The sequence below is a fragment of the Scylla paramamosain genome, chromosome 14 (genome assembly GCF_035594125.1).
Source record: "Scylla paramamosain isolate STU-SP2022 chromosome 14, ASM3559412v1, whole genome shotgun sequence".
NCBI classification, from domain to species: domain Eukaryota; kingdom Metazoa; phylum Arthropoda; class Malacostraca; order Decapoda; family Portunidae; genus Scylla; species Scylla paramamosain.
The window spans coordinates 14,682,423-14,699,922 of record NC_087164.1 but is presented as its reverse complement, the minus strand read 5'-3'; the positions used below and the strand labels follow the sequence as shown (position 1 = coordinate 14,699,922).

Sequence of the window (17,500 nt, the reverse complement as noted above, 5' to 3'; positions counted from 1 at the left end):
TCCTGCCCAGTGACAAGTACCGTGAGGATAGGACAGGTGTGAAGGGCAGCCGCTATGACCGCCTCCCCCGCGCCTCCCTCAGTAAGAACATCGTGGACACGCCTTACCCGCGACCCCATGAGAGATAAATACGAAAGGCTGGAGAAGAGTAAGGAGTCCAAGGAGTCTAAGAGGTCCATTAGTGGTACAGACCGGAGCAGCAGCAACAAGACAACAAAGGCGCCTCCTGTCAAGAGTCCCAAGCCCACAGCAGGAGAGTTGGCTATCCTGCACGGAGTGTGTCGCTGCGCCGCCATGGGAGGGAGACCCCACGTGCATCGAAGTGTGGACGACAAGGTGAGTGAGTGGATCCTTCTCTCTCTCTCTCTCTCTCTCTCTCCTCTCTCTCTCTCTCTCTCTCTCTCTCTCTCTCTCTCTCTCTCTCTCTCTCTCTCTCTCTCTTACTCTACTTTTTCCACGTGTGGAGGAAGTCGGCTAAAGGTTAAGGAAAACTTTTTAAAAATCAGCCTCGTTAATTACCGACCCCTATCTGAAAAAAAATGGTAAAAATAAGGCTAATCACTGCCGCGTTTAGGCCTACTAGGTTCTTGCAGCCTCCCTTATAATACTATGTGCTCTCTCTCTCTCTCTCTCTCCTCTCTCTCTCTCTCATCTCTCTCTCTCTCTCTCTCTCTCTCTCTCTCTCTCTCTCTCTCTCTCTCTCTCTCTCTCTCTCTCTCATCACATCAACACACCGTAAGGAAATACAGACATAAGCTAGCGCGCCTAATATGTTTGAGTAACGCAACACAGCGCGGCGGTAATGGGGCGGTGGTAATAATGTTAGATTAATACGATTTGATAATGTAATAACTGACGCTGGTTAACAAGGTTTCAGAATATCATTACTAGCAGCGCCGGTAGCAGGATCAGCAGCAGCAGTGGTCGTGATGATAGTAGTAGTAGTAGTAGTAGTAGTAGTAGTAGTAGTAGTAGTAGTAGTAGTTTTCTCTTCTTCTTTATAGTAAACTATTGTTCTCAGACTCGCTCACAGACAAACAGACAAATAAACAGAGATCCCCAACAAACCCTTCATTCATTAAATCTCCCTTCAAAACCATCCCCTCTCTATACCACCACCCTTCCTCACATCCCCCTAAAAAAATCCCTCTTTTCCCTTCATCCTCTCCACCAAAAACAGGCAGACAAGCAGAGACATATATCTGTACATTCCTTATAGTCATTTCTCTTACACTTAGAAATAAATAGGAAAACAAACAGATACACAAACAGAAATCATTCCTCAGAACTGAACACACCTAAACATTACCTTGTACTCTTTGTTACTACCTCTCTCTCACACACACACACACACACACACGGGCACCTTCTATACATATCCGTCTACTCTCAACGCCACACACCGCAGCCTCCCTCCAGCGTGCTTCATGTCACTGCCAGCGGGAGGGTGGTGAAGGTCGCCGGCAGAAGGGAAACATGGTAACGTGAAAACCAGAGAGAGAGGGAAGGGAGGGTTGTGTGCTGTCCTAACTGTGTCGGAGGGGCAGCTGGCAGGTGTCAAGGTGGGGGAGGGGGAGAGGGAGAGGGCAAGGGGAGAGAGGGATGGAAAGGGAGAGTGTTGTGGTACTTTGTTGTGATATACTGGCCTCTCTCTTTCCTTATCTTATCTTGTTCCTATTTCTTCTTCCTTCGATTCCTACTGTTTCTCTCTCTCTTTCTTCCTCTTCCTCTTTCTTTCATTTATTTCTTCTTCGTGTATGGTGTAGGGATATTATTTGCTTGTTTTGCTTTTTTCTCTCTTTCCGTGTGTGTGTGTGTGTGTGTGTGTGTGTGTGTGTGTGTGTGTGTGTGTGTGTGTGTGTGTGTGTGTGTGCTAATTTCGCTTCGCTAGCCAATTTTGCAGTCACCTCGTTTCCTTTTTTTTTTCCTGTCAGTAATTCTCAACACTTTCCAGAGTAATGTGCCGTCTTTAATTACACACACACACACACACACACACACACACACTAATGACATCTCTCTCTCTCTCTCTCTCTCTCTCTCTCTCTCTCTCTCTCTCTCTCTCTCTCTCTCTCTCTCTCTCTGGGATTTAAAGGCCGCAGCATGCAATTAGATCTCAGGTTCTGTCAAGCCGCTCGCCACTTTTTGCACTATTAGGGGCCAACGACGCGGCAAGAAAGTCTCTAAAAGTTTGCGAAATTCCTCTTGTCTCGACTAAATTTTCTCGAGCCGCGCGCGTGACGAAAACGAGAGTGGTGGAAGGGGAGACTCAAGAAGCGGATGACAATGGACAGGAAAGTGCTGTTGGGCGGGGAAGTGACTAGGTCCGGCTTGGCTGGATTGCGTGCATGTGGAGAGGCAAGGGAAGTATGTAGAGGAGGGAGAAATGAAGGGAGGGAAGAAAAATGCAGGACGAGGGGTAAAGGATGGTTAAGGTGCAGGAACTTTCTTCAGCAAGGCAATTTTGGTTACAGGATGCATCTCCGCGCTTTCCTCTCTCAATCTCGGATGTTAGTGATGCTTTCAGGTGATCTTGCTGTGGTTTTGTCCGTAGTATGTTCGCGTTGCCACTCACCAAATGACTCCTGATGCTACACTGGGATAGGAGTGTGTGTGTGTGTGTGCGTGTGTGTATGTGGGGGGTGGGTGGCAATTCATCTGATACATCTTCCACTGATCAGACTAAAATGTTGCCAGTTTTATATTATGTCTCTTGCCCTTCCTCTCTTTTCCCTTTCTTATTGTTTCCTTCACATTTCCCATTCTTTATCTATTAAACTTTTCATGGTCTCCTCCTCCTCCTCCTCACCACCACCACCACCACCACCACCACTACCAAAGTCTTCGGGAAAGGCAAAATCACAAGCCACTCCACCACATTCCTTCACCTTCCTTCCTTCCCACGTCCCGCCTCTTCCCCTCTCTCCCCCGCACTTCCCTCCGTCCTTGCTTCCTCTCCATCACCAACCTTTCCCCTCCGACCCCCGCACCCCCACAGCCCTCCACCTGCAGACGGCCCCTCTCGGCAGTCCAGCCACGGCGGACCAAACGGCTCATTATTCCGTGCAAGTAATTTTCTGCTGCCAGTGTAACCCGTCGGGAACACACCGAGCGAAACGCTAATTTTATTTTGCAATAATGGTGATTGAGAGGTTTAATGAGGCGAAGTTTGCATCGCCCGCGGGAAAGTGCGGCACAATACACTACCTGGGCGTGATTATTGTGGCGCGGGGACTCGGCGGGGGCAGGCAGACTAGCTGGGGTTGGCAGGACAGGTGGAGTGGTGGAGGGTTAGGGAAAGGTATAAGAAGAGACAGTGGATATGTGGGTGGTTAGAAAAAGATATAAGAAGGGATAGTATAAGGGCAGGTAGTATGTGTTATAAGAGACCAAGCACTTTTAAGTTTAGCAATAAGTGGTTCTCTTGTACTTCAATGTCAACACTGGAAAGATGCATACTTAATTACTTACATACATGCTCACTTAAAGAAGAGATAGTATAAGGTGAGGTGTAAGTTATATATAGATTATTCTTTTCGACTTCAATATCACCAATGGAAAAACATGCTTCTTTATTTTTTCACGTATAACTTATTCACTGTAGTGCTGGTCTTGTGACGCTAGCAACCACAGATCATCTCTCAGTTAAATATTACATAATCTTTAATTAATTAGTTGTAACATTGCACGATTGCAATTGGACACGTATTTCACATGCTAATAACACCGCTGGTAAAGAAAGTCATTGCCTTAACTGTAGTGTGTGTGTGTGTGTGTGTGTGTGTGTGTGTGTGTGTGTTTCCGTCTGATTCCCATTGTTCGCATGCATTTGTAAAGCCGTTTGTTATCCTAAATCACTCGATTAGAGAAAAGGAGGTTAAGGGGGTAGGGACAGACAGACAGAAGACAGACAAAGACTGACGAGAAATGACAAACCTGCAGATGGCCAGAATAATAAGGTCTACACACACACACAAATATTCTCTCTCTTCTTCCTTCCCTTCTTCTCTCCCCTTCCCTCTCTCTTCCTTCACCTCAAACAGTAAAACTCACGTACTGCATATATCACACAAAAACAAACCTAACCACTCCTCCCACAACAAAGATAATAAAGCAACGGTCCTTATACACCACGCGGCTTCTTTCCTCAGACTCGCATATCCTTGCACACTTGTTCATGAATGAGTCGCAGTGGGGAGGAAAGCGGTCACCTTGAGGAACTCCAGATGACATGTAATACTCAGGAAATTAACGAAACTCTTCCCTCCTCTTGCAGTGTTGTACGTCTTGCGTCATTGTCTTGCGTGTACTCGTTGATTCTTTCGTCCTCCTTCTCAGCTACTCCCACCCTTCCTCCCACGGCGCGTCCGGTCCTGTGGAAGACAGACATTACAGACGAGCAAGATGGGAGTTTGAGGGAGGGTGTGGGCGTTTTGTTTGTGATGAATGGTGCGGTGATTAGAATGGCAGGTATGTATGGGAGGTGTGTGTGTGTGTGAGAGAGAGAGAGAGAGAGAGAGAGAGAGAGAGAGAGAGAGAGAGAGAGAGAGAGAGAGAGAGAGAGAGAGAGAGAGAGAGAGAATTTCACACATGTGCGCAATTTTTTGACAAACGACGACAAAAATTTATGTTTACACCATCTGCTGCTTCCCTACAGCCTGACATTCCACTGACACCCCCACTCCCTTCCTTCCCATCCACTCCCCCAACCTCACATTCCATCAACCTTCTCCCCTACCTCTCCCTGCCTCCCTACCTTCCAACACTCACACCCTCACTGCCTTCCCCAACCACTCTGCACAGACACTGACAGATTGGGAAACTTCCAGTCCTCCTCGCCAGCCTTGTGACACTTCGGTGTTTTCTCCCACAATCATATAACACGAAGTCCCAAAGTCCCCCTCCCATGGAAGCGTTGTGACCTACATGTGTCTTACTCCTGCAGGGGAAGGTAACGAGTGCTACTGCTGCTACTACTCTTCCTACTGGTGCTGACGCTGCTACTTCTCCTGCTACTACTGCTGTTACCTACTGTTATTTCTACTGTTGCTGCTGTTACTACTACTACTACTACTACTACTACTACTACTGCTACTACTACTACTACTACTACTACTACTACTACTACTACTACTACTACTACTACTACTACTATCTACCTACCTACCTACTTACCAACCTACCTATCTACTTACCCATCTATCCACACCTTCTACGTTTACTACACCTACTACTACTGCTGCTACTGTTACCATCACCACCAATACAATAGCAATTTCAACTTCATAATAGCATTCGTAGAAGTAGTAGTAGTAATAGTAGTGGTAGTAGTAGTAGTAGTAGTAGTAGTGATAAACTTTCATGTCAGTGATGTCGATCCATGCAGCCATTAACCATATGATTATTTTAAAGGCCACACACATTACACTACCTCGAGTCTCCTATACTCGTATTGGCTTCAGGTATAAGATACGAGTCCCCAACACCAATTCATCACTGTAACGGGTCTTAGTTCACGCCGCCGTACACTTACCAGATGCTTGATATATGAATTAATGACAAGAAGCGTTATTAGATACATTATCTGGTGTGAATGGGTGGTGGTGGTGGTGGAGGTGGTGGTGGTGGTGGCATTGTAAAGCGAGAAATAAGCTATAGTGTAAAAGTGGTGGTCTTAGTAGTAGTAGTAGTAGTAGTAGTAGTAGTAGTAGTAGTAGTAGTAGAAAGGCCTTTAATAACGGTACTATAATAATAATAACGAACTACAAAACAAAATTAGGAATAGTTTTAGTAGTTATAGTAGCAGTAGTAGTAGAAAGGGCTTTGAAATGGTACTATAAACTGAAAAGCTACTTACGAAACAAAATCAATAATAGTAGTAGTAGTAGTAGTAGCAGCAGCAACAGCAGCAGTACTATTAGTCGTTACAGTAGTAGACGTGGTGGCGGTAGCGGCCGTGGCGGTTGTGGCAGCGGTGGCGGTGGTGGTGGCGGTGGCAGCGGTGGGAGTAGCCATTTAGCATATTCATTACTCTCCAGCAAGGCCTCGTATTGACATATTTACCTTCTCTGGGCCATAAAAGTAATGAAAAATGGAAATACGCAGGAGGGGGAAAACATGGTAGATAAGTCATACACGAGGAAGAGTAGGAGGAGAGAAGTAAGAGGAGGAGAAGGATGAGGAGGAAGGGAAAAAAAGTAGCAAAATGTAAGAAAAAGACCAACAATAAGGGAAGGTATAGTGAGGGTGAGGATAAATAGAATAGATAGAGAAGGAGGAAACTGAGAGGTGGAAGAAAGAGGAGGAGAGAAAGACGAGTAAAACACCAACATATAGGAAGACTGGAATAAGAAGAGAAGAAAGAGTAGGAAGAAGAGGAGGAGGAAGGCATGATAACAGCAGGAATATTATGTATAGATAGAGAAAGAAGAAAAGTGAAGGAACAAGAGGAATATTGACAAAACAAAGAAGAGAAAGAAAGGAGATAAGTAATATAACATACGAGAAACAGTAATAAGGATAATAAGAAGGAAGACATGGTTGGAATGTGAACAGAAAGAATAGAAGGAGGTGGAAGAAGAGAAAGGAGAAGAATACCAACTAAATAAGAAGCAACAACAATGAAACAAAGCAGAGAAGAAGATAGATGAAAAAGAAGATGGAGGAGAAGGAAAATGGGAATAGAAGGTGAAGGAGGGAGAAAAGAAAGAGGAAGAAGAGGAGAAAGAAGAACAGGAAGAGGAGAGAGGCAGCGTCACACACCAAGGCCTCCCAGTTACGCTTCTCTACCTCCAATCGATATTCTCTCCTCACCACCACCATTTTTCTCCTCTCTTTCCTACCCCTCTCCATCCTCTTCCTCCTCCTCTTGCTCCTCTTCATTCTTCACCTACTCTCTATATTTCGATTCTCATTATGTTTTTCTCTCCTTATTTCTTTTTTTTTCCTCATTATACACTGATTTTTTTTTCTTGTCCCTCCTCGTCCTCTTGTTTCTCTTTCCTTTCTAATCCTATTCTTCACTTTTTATCTCTCATTACGTAACTGCAGTGTGTCATATTCTCTCTCTCTCTCTCTCTCTCTCTCTCTCTCTCTCTCTCTCTCTCTCTCTCTCTCTCTCTCTCTCTCTCTCTCTCTCTCTCTCTCTCTCTCTCTCTCTCTCCTGCCCGTCATCATAATCCTCCTTCCTTGTTTTATTTTTTCTTTCCGTAATTTGCGATGAAAACTCATTAAATTTACGTCGCCGGTTCCGGAGCAACTAATTAACCGGTGGTCTGCTCTGCCTGGCTCATACTTACCGAGGAAAGTAATAAAGAAAAAGTAAAATAAGTATGAAAAATAATATTCACTCATCCCTTCATTCTCTCTCTCTCTCTCTCTCTCTCTCTCTCTCTCTCTCTCTCTCTCTCTCTCTCTCTCTCTCTCCCAAAGCCATTATTTTCCATCTTCCCCTTCATTATATTCTCCCCCATTATCGCTTTCCCCTCTAAATCCTCTTACAGTCTCTTTCTTTCCTCCCATCCGTACTTAACTCCGTGTCCCCGTGCCATCCCATTCTCATCTGTACTCCCTTTCCCTCTGTCTCTCTCTCTCTCTCTCTCTCTCTCTCTACTACCCTCCTTTCAGTATTACCACATAAACAAGCTTCTCTTATAGCATTGTACCTTCACCACCACCTATTGTTCAGTATATACCTCAATTATTATTTCTTTTTTTTTTTTTGCAAGATTCCACAAGTGTTAACCGGAGCTACTGCATAGTTTTCGTATCTGCCTGACTATCTATACCTTCACAACCCTCTATTGTTCACTCACTACCTCAGCTCCCTTTCGTATAAAACCCTGTATGTGTTTAACAGAGCCACTACTAAGATACCTTGGCTTCAGTGCTTTGTATCTGCCTGACCCTCCCCTGTGCGCTCCTCTGGCGTACCCACATGCTCGCTCGATTGCTGTCTCATTCTTAGCTATCTGCGTATCCCGGTAAACGGTCTCCCCTTCGTTGCTGTGAGACCTCGCCTCCTAATGACTGACTGGTGATAGAGATGCCTGCGTGATTCGGGGTTACAGGGTGTTGCTGAGAGAGAGTGGGGAGCCAGAGAGAGAGAGAGAGAGAGAGAGAGAGAGAGAGAGAGAGAGAGAGAGAGAGAGAGGTGTATCGTAACGTGATCAAAGTCCTTTTTCTTCTTCTTCTTCTTTCTCTCTCTCTCTCTCTCTCTCTCTCTCTCTCTCTCTCTCTCTCTCTCTCTCTCTCTCTCTCTCTCTCTCTCTCTTTTCTTACCTTTCTTTCAAGCCATCTTCTCTCCTTCCCTTCTTTTCTCCTGTCCTTGTGTTTTCTCTTTTCTTCCTTTATTCCTCATTTTTTTCTAACATTTTTTTTTTTCTCCTCCCATCTTTTCCTCGTTATTTTGGTGTTGTTCAAGTTTTTGTTCTTTGATATTTTCTTTAGACCTCCATTTTCTCGTCTTTGACATAGGGAGAGAGAGAGAGAGAGAGAGAGAGAGAGAGAGAGAGAGTGTGTGTGTGTGTGTGTGTGTGTGTGTGTGTGTGTGTGTGTGTGTGTTGCAAGCCAGTTGGATATGGTTAGGTTAGACTAGGTAAGACACACACACACACACACACACACACACACACAGAAAGACAGACATACATACACGAAGCAAGCCTAGGCATGGTTACGTTAGATTAGTTAGATTAAAGCCAGAGTTAGACAGACGCACAGACAGGGAAACAGAGATACAGGGATAGACAGAGAGAGAGTCAAACACGAAACAAGTCAAAAATTCTCGCGGTACTGAAAAAAAAAAAAACACTTGGGGCAGAATAGCAGCAGTCCTCCGAAGGCTCCATTGAGGTGTTGGCGTATTGAATAACACTTTCCAATACCACTACGACCCTCAGGTATCATCAGGTCCTCAGGTGTAAAGGGCTGACTACCCAAGGCCCTTTAACAGCACCTCAGGAACCTTGCACTCACAGACAGAAAGACAGACAATTAGACACACAGATAGACAGACAGACAGACAGAAAGTTCGACGCACAGACAGATAGATAGACAGTTCGACGCACAGACAGACAGACAGACAATTAGACAGATAAACAGACACAAACAGACAGACAAACAGATAGACCACTAAACGAATACCACACACACACACACACACACACACACACACACACACACACACACACACACACACACACACACACATACACACACACAAAAAAAAAAAAAAAAAAAAAGATATTCATGTAATGAGTGTGACTTAGGAAGGAAGACACAGAAGAGGGACCATGCTGGCGAAGGTTGTTCCGCTTTGGCAAACCCTTACGGAAGCAATCGAAAGAAGTACAAGGTGATCTATGAGGAGTTAAGTAATACCATTAGTGTCAGTAGATAAGTCTCATAAAATATATTACCTAGACGCCGCTATTATTACCAGGGAGGAGGTAACATAAAACTCCTTACTTTTTTTTTTTTTACCTGTTATGATTTCCTCCGTGTTCAAGATGTTTTTATGAGACGTCAAATAAGCGTTATAACAAGCAAGCGTCAGTAAGACCCACGAAGACAGCTGTTACAGTATTACACGTAGAGCCTTACAGTATCTTAAAAACTCGTAACCACCCTCCGTTTTTGAGCAGCTGTTACGTATGGCCACCTGTTAGAGAGAGAAGAATAATCTAACAGCTCTTTCTTGCTATTTGTGAGACATGCGCCACCACCACCACCACCACCACTGCTGCCTCTAGCCTTTCCCTACCTTCACACAGCCGTCACCAGCTAGTCATATAACAGATACATCCCAGCACCTCAACACCTTCATAATGTTTTTCTTAAGGCCCCGCGGCGTACCTCAGGATTCCGAAGGACGTGTCTGCTACTTCGATCTCTTTATCTCTCTCTCTTTCTCTCTCTCTCTCTCTCTCTCTCTCTCTCTCTCTCTCTCTCTCTCTCTCTCTCTCTCTCTCTCTCTCTCTCTTCCTCCTCGCTTAGGTCCGTCGCTCTACGGTTTTTCCTCTTGTTCATCTTCTTCCTCTTCTGTTTTCTTCTTCTTCTTCTTCTTCTTCTTCTTCTTCTTCTTCTTCTTCTTCTTCTTCTTCTTCTTCTTCTTCTTCTTCTTCTTCTTCTTCTTTTTCCTCCTCCTCCTTTGTGTTCATGTGTGCTTCGTCTCTATAAACATTTTCTAATTTTTACTTCGTTATCCTTGTTCTTCCCTCTTTTGTTTCTAATCAGTTCCTTCCTTTCTTTACTATCCTTTCTTTACTTTCTATTTTTTTATATACTTTTATCCCTCTTTCTTGTCTTTCTACTCTCAATTTCTTCCCAATTTTTTCCATGTACCCATTTTCCATTTGTCTTATTCCTATTCTTTCATTTTATCTTCCTGCTTTTCTTTTTCTTTTCCTTTATCATGCATTCATTTCCGAACCCTTATTATCTCATTCCTGTCTTTCTCACCTTCTTACGTAATATCACCCTCACCATCCTAACATTCTTTCCCTCCACATCCATACACTCCACACACTAACCCACATTTCTTTACCTCTCTTAAAAACACCACTATCCACCTCTCCCTTCCACTTTAAAACCCACTTCTCCTCTTCCACCTTACATGCTCCTGGTTTTCCCTCTCCCCTTTCTTCTCTCACTTCTCTCCCTTGTCTCTTACAAATTCGCCCTCTCTCTTTTGCAATCTTCTCTTCTTTCTCTCAGACTCACCCTTCTCTTCTCTTCTCTTCTCTGTGTCTCGTTCTCTTGCTTCGTTTTCTGTTTCTGTTTCTCTTTCTCCCTTGCCTAATCATGATAGAGGAACTGACAGCGTCTCGTTATAATGGCCACTTGGGGGAGGACAGGCAGTCAGAGAGAGAGAGAGAGAGAGAGAGAGAGAGAGAGAGAGAGAGAGAGAGAGAGAGTATTAGAACAAGGGTCATTGCAGAAATCCCATTAGCCCTTAGATTGTTGTTGGCCCTTATATCCAGCCCCTATCTCTCTCTCTCTCTCTCTCTCTCTCTCTCTCTCTCTCTCTCTCTCTCTCTCTCTCTCTCTCTCTCTCTCTCTCTCTCTCTCTTTCGATTCTTACCCCTCCACCTCCTGTTAGAGAGAGAGAGAGAGAGAGAGAGAGAGAGAGAGAGAGAGAGAGAGAGAGAGAGAGAGAGAGAATATATTTATAAAACTCACAAGGTGGTTCTTGGAGTAGTGTTGTGAGAGCATTGCCTGGAGGGATGGAGGAAAGGAGGAGGGAGGGAAAGAGTATAGAAAGATGGAGGGAGGGAAGGAGGGAAAAGTAGAAAAGAATCGCAAAATACATTCGTGAGTTAGTGACGAGAGAGAGAGAGAGAGAGAGAGAGAGAGAGAGAGAGAGAGAGAGAGAGAGAGAGAGAGAGAGAGAGAGCGCAATCTACAATAAAAATGCGACTCTCTCACACTAAATACGTAGTTGGTTCTACTTATTAATCCTGACTCCCACGTTTTCCTTCTTTCCTTCCTTCCTTTTCTCTTTCTTTCTTTCCTTCTTTCTTTCTTTCTTTCTTGCTTTCTTCCTTTCTTTCTTCCTTTTTTCCTTCCTTCTTTTCTATAAATTTCTTACATCTTCCCTTTCTTTCTTTTTTATTTGTTTTTCACATATTCATTCCTTCATTCCTTTTCCTCTCTTTCTTCCTACCTGCACCATAATCTTCCATTTGCTTCTTTCGTTTCTCTCCTTTCTTTCCTTCCTTCATATTTTCCTTTCTTCCCTATGCATATATATATATACTTCCATCCTATCCCTCCATCCCGTCTTCTCAAAGCATCACTTATCCACCCTTCCATCATTGCTATCTTTTCCTCATCCCTTCCCTTCACTTCCCTTCCTCACTCCCATTTCCTCATTTCCTCATTACAAAAAAGTCATTTCATCTCATTCTTACTCCTAATGTTTACTCGCATCCTTCTTTTAAACATCTTACCCTCTCCCTTTTCCCCTCTCCCTCCCTTTACATCTTCTTTACCCTACCCCACCGTATCTCCACTCTTCCCCCATCAGTCCTTCCCTACCCCCATCCCTCTCCTCCCTCTTCCTTTCTCTCCACTGTTGCCACATATATTATTTCTCTAATAAACGGAAGGAGATGAAGCTATAACTTCCAGGCGAGACTGAGGAGAGGAAGTAGCCGAAGAGGAGAGAGAGAGAGAGAGAGAGAGAGAGAGAGAGAGAGAGAGAGAGAGAGAGAGAGAGAGAGAGAAAGGCGAATGAGAAGAGTGAGATTAAAGCAATTAACATTTAATTGAAAAGGAGTGGAAATGAGAGAAAGCGAAGTGAGTCAGCAGTAAATAAGTTAAGTGATTAGCAATGAAGAAAAAAATAATAATAACGAAAGCAATATATATATATATATATATATATATATATATATATATATATATATATATATATATATATATATATATATATATATATATATATATATATATATATATATATATATATATATATATATATATATATATATATATATATATATATATATATATATATATATATATATATATATATATATATATTGAGATTATAAAATGAGGAATAAATAAAATTTTTCCCTTTTTAATGTAAAGAAACCAAAGAATTAAGTGAAAATATTAATAGATAAATCAATACATTTATGTAAAAGTTACTAGTAAAGGTAAAAAAAAAAAAAGAAAAGTCAGCAACAGTAAAATAGAAATAAGAAATGAATAAGTGATTGGGAGAGAGAGAGAGAGAGAGAGAGAGAGAGAGAGAGAGAGAGAGAGAGAGAGAGAGAGAGAGAGAGAGAGAGAGAGAGAGAGAGAGATGAAAATACCTCCAGGCTAAGATGGAAAATATAGGAGAAAAAAATATGTCATACGTACGGGCATTTTTTTATTTTTTTATTTTTATCAATTTATTCATATTCATTTTTCTTTGGTTGCATCTCTGTTCACTTCTTAGCAAGAGAGAGAGAGAGAGAGAGAGAGAGAGAGAGAGAGAGAGAGAGAGAGAGAGAGAGAGAGAGAGAGAGAGAGAGATAGTTGGCAGTCAAACAAAACTGGGTTATATGGACAAGTAAATATATAAATACTACAAAAGAATAGATAATGTCAGAGAAGCATAAAGAAAACTATACAAATAACAAAAATTCAACAAAACATTGGAAATTCAACTAAGAGAGAGAAAAAAATGGAAAGAAAAAAAAACAAATCTCCGAATTCTAGACTAAAACAGAAAAAAATGGAGACATGGAAGAATTAACTAAATAAAATAAACAAATAGTTAAACAAAAACGAACATTGTTCCATGAGTATAAAAAGAGAAAAATGAAATGGACCATGAACTCCATATATAAATAAAATCTACGTTAATAATAATACACAGAAATACAGAAATGAAAAAAAAAATAGGGAAAAAAAGGAAAGAAAGAAACTTGCTCGGAAAATTAAAAGAGAGACGATAAAACAACATAAATTTCGTATGCAAAATCAACATTAATAATTAATGATAATATGCAAACATGGGAAAAACACAGGAACAGAAAAAATAAAATAAGAAAAAATACTCCATAAATTCAAAGAGAGAAGATAAAACAGTATCAGAAACTCATACACAAAAGGAAAACATTGATTAACGATAATAAGGTTGGATTTGCAAAGGAGATAGTAAGGAATAGATTCTTTAAATAGAGTAATAGGTAAATGGAATAGACTTACGCTGTTAGTGCTGAGTCGCTATAGACATACCAAAATAACAACACTGATGATAAAAGAAACACAAAAATAAAAAGAGAATGATAGTAGAAAAAGAAAGAAAGAAAGAACAAAGAAGAAGAGACGCAATTCGAGGAAGAGTTAAGGAGAGAGAGAGAGAGAGAGAGAGAGAGAGAGAGAGAGAGAGAGAGAGAGAGAGAGAGAGAGAAGGCTGACTAAAAATCTGTGAGGATATGGGCGAGCAGTTGACGTGTGTGTGTGTGTGTGTGTGTGTGTGTGTGTGTGTGTGTGTGTGTGTGTGTGTGTGTGTGTGTGTGTGTGTGTGTGTGTGTTTGGAGCACGGTAAGGGGTGGGAGGAGGGATAGTAAAGAATATGTGAATAAATAAAAGGGAAGTTACAAAATGCATGCTACAACAGGGCGGGTGACTGTCATTCAAGGGGACAGAGAGAGAGAGAGAGAGAGAGAGAGAGAGAGAGAGAGAGAGAGAGAGAGAGAGAGAGAGAGAGAGAGAGAGAGAGAGTAAATGATACTGTTAATTCTATGTTTCGTTAATGTAATGAAAAGAAGAGATGATCATTCTATATTTATTTATTTACCCACGCATTTCCATCATTTCTTTCTTTTGTATTAATCGTAAAATTCCTACGAGAGTTTGTATTTTAGAACCGGATAAGAATCTCTCTCTCTCTCTCTCTCTCTCTCTCTCTCTCTCTCTCTCTCTCTCTCTCTCTCTCTCTCTCTCTCTCTCTCTCTCTCTCTCTCTCTCTCACACACACACACACACACACACACACACACACACACACACACACACACACACAACGTAATATAATATCTGGTGGAAGAAAGTTTTTTGGCTCCTGCTGGAAACCGCCACCGCGCCGCTAGCACTCAAAGCCTTGCAGGGATTGAATTTGTCGAGGGCTCTTGGGGGAAGCTGACCTGACTCCCTCTGTGTATGTGGGCAGGTGGGTGGGTTAGTGGATGGGTAGGTGGCGTTGTGGTTTTTCAAGAGGCTGTGTGGTGTTCTATGAAAGTGTATTTTCTGAGCCTAGTTAGAGAGAGAGAGAGAGAGAGAGAGAGAGAGAGAGAGAGAGAGAGAGAGAGAGAGAGAGAGAGAGAGAGAGAGAATGTGGGGGCAGGTAATAGCAAGACAAACAAACAGACTAACAAAAAAAAAAAACGAAAAATATGGATATCATCAAAAATAGACAAAAGTACAACTTAAAAATGGAAGAAGAAGAAAAAGAAGAATAAGAACAAGAAAAACAAGAACAAGAAGAAAAAAAACTCATCTCCCTCTAATGCTTGATGTACCATAGTGTTACTGGAGACGCAACACACGCCCACAAGCAACAGCTGTGTCACGTGTGAGCAATTGTGATCTTATCGGGTTGCGTCCTGTCACAACTTGAGAAGAGGGGAGGCTGTGTAGTGGAGGACTATATGTAATTCCACCCCAAAGAAATGACAACAGCACCAGTATTCAGGGTAATTGTATAGCAATTGGAGGGTTTTATAAGTATATGTAAGTCGTCATTATCATCACCGTTTACTCGTTTATTCCAAGCCAGTTATAGCAAAAAAAAGGTCTTGTTTATTTGTCTCTAGTATTACCTATTTAAATATTAAAAAAAATTGCTATATTGTCAGTTACATTGCTGTGTTATAAGTCATTAGTATCATTATCAATGTCCACCCATCTATTCCAAGCTCTAGGAAAAATTTTCATCTATTTGCCTCCAGTGTTATCTGTTGAGGTATTACAACAAGCTATTATATAACTATTACATTGGGGTATTAGTATTCATCACTATCACCCTCATCACTGTCCACCCGTCTATCCCAAGCCAACTGCAGCAAGTCTTCTGTTTTTGTATGTGTTATCTATTAAAGTACTACAACAAACTTTATTATACTAACATATCTCGAATATCATAAAAAAAAATATCACAAAAAATATATATGTGCATTACATTGCGATATGAGGCACTTACCGCAGCAGCTGTTTGTGTTTTTTTTTTTTCTTTCTCTCTCTCTCTTTTTGCGCTCTCAGCAACGTACGGAACTGGCGCTGCATTTCACTTAGTGGCGCTCGAGGCAAGGGCTGTGTGGGTGTGAGTGTGGCGCTTTAAGGTCTTGTGCCCGAGTTGGTGTTGGCGGAATACCTGAGTTCTGAGTGACGTAGAAGGAGAAGAAGCAGCGGGAAGAGGAGTTGACGGATAGAGGAGGGTGGCTGTCCTTTTTTTCTTAATGAAGTGAAGTTTAAGTTGAAGAGCAGGACTCGAGGAAGGTAATTTGGGAAGGGGAGAACTTTCAGGAGAAGGAGGAGAAGGAGGAGGGGGAAGAACAAGGTTGGTGAAAAAAAAGTAAAGATAAAGAAGGATGTGACTATGGGAAGATCGTAAGGAGATTTACAGTTGTAATAGTGCTGTTGGTGATAGTAGTAGCATTAGTTGTAGGAGTACTTGTAGTAGTAGTAGTAGTAGTAGTAGTAGTAGTAGTAGTAGTAGTAGTAGTAGTAGTACAGTAGTAGTAACCGACATCCGTTGTTGTGCAGTTCACACACACACACACACACACACACACACACACACACGGGCCACTGACTGACTAACACTCACACTGTTATGTTTGTTCCGAAGCGGGGATGCGGTGAGAGAGAGAGAGAGAGAGAAGAGAGAGAGAGAGAGAGAGAGAGAGAGAGAGAGAGGGGGGGGAGGTGGGGGGAGGAAACAGGTGTGAAGGGAGGAGCGTGGGAGTGACAAGGTGTGTGGGGTGTGTGTGTGAATTTAGATATTTGACCCACCTGCATTTATTTTCACCCACCTTTCTATTTACTTTTCCGCGTGTTTACTTCTCTTATTCTTTCGTGTCACTGAGTTTAAGAACGAAACTTGGTCTGAAAGGAGAGTAAATGAAGAGAGAGAGAGGGAAGGAGGGGGACGGAGGGGGATGGGGAGAGAAATGAAGGAGAGGGAGGGAGAGCAGGGAGACAGAGAAGGAGGGAGGGAGGGAGGGAGGGCAAGGGTTAGTGAATGAGGTGGGTTTTCAACGAATCCTTCCCGTCAGTTAACGAAGACAACAGATATTGACCCGTGTCTTCTTTTTCTTTACCTGACCACATTTTTCTCCTTCCTCCTCTTCCTCCTCCTCTTCCTCTTGCACCTCATCCATTCGCTTATCTCCACTCCTTTCCTCCATTACCTCATCTCCTGCACTCACTTCTCACGAGCAAGAATGTGGTGAGAACTGCCTCTAGATATGACCCCTCCTTTGTCTCTGTCTCTCTCTCACTCCCACACTCAATAGCGGTGTCATACGGTATCTCGGTAACTACTGACGCGACTCAGGCCAGTATTCAGAAACGCTTCGCTCTCTCACCTCGACTATTTTCCAAGGCCACAGAGATGATCGGCAAGAGTGCTTTTTCTGTTGATAATGTAGAAATCTTGCTAGTGTCTCTAGAACCATAAAAAAAAAACATCGGTAATTAAAACCCACGTGTGTTTTAGAGGTTTTTGAATGCAGTGGAGGTTCATATCACGGTACTAACAATGCAGTGTGACTCCAGTTATCGTGTGTTACGGGAGATTCTATAGAGATTATAAATATTAGATGACATAACTGGCCGTGTGCTTACTGCGATGGGAATGTGATACGAGTCTTGAAGGCTTGAGCTTTCACGAGAGAGGAATGGCAAGGTCTGTGTGAGTGTTAAGAGGAGGTGACGTGTGGAAATTGGAGGGGAAAAAAGTTAAGTGTTTTCATCCGTGCTGTTTTCTCGCTTTTTT

General features: G+C 42.4%; 1 protein-coding gene across 1 annotated transcript in view; it reads left to right on the top strand.

The window, feature by feature from the left end:
- Positions 1–17,500, top strand: part of LOC135107124 (atrial natriuretic peptide-converting enzyme-like) — a 104,794-nt gene that overhangs the window by 258 nt on the left and 87,036 nt on the right. Inside the window, exon 1 of the mRNA XM_064016833.1 lies at positions 1–336. This exon is cut by the window's left edge and continues 258 nt beyond it. Within this exon, the coding sequence (XP_063872903.1) occupies positions 55–336 (282 nt within the window). The 5' untranslated portion in view covers positions 1–54. The remainder of the gene's footprint in view (positions 337–17,500) is intronic.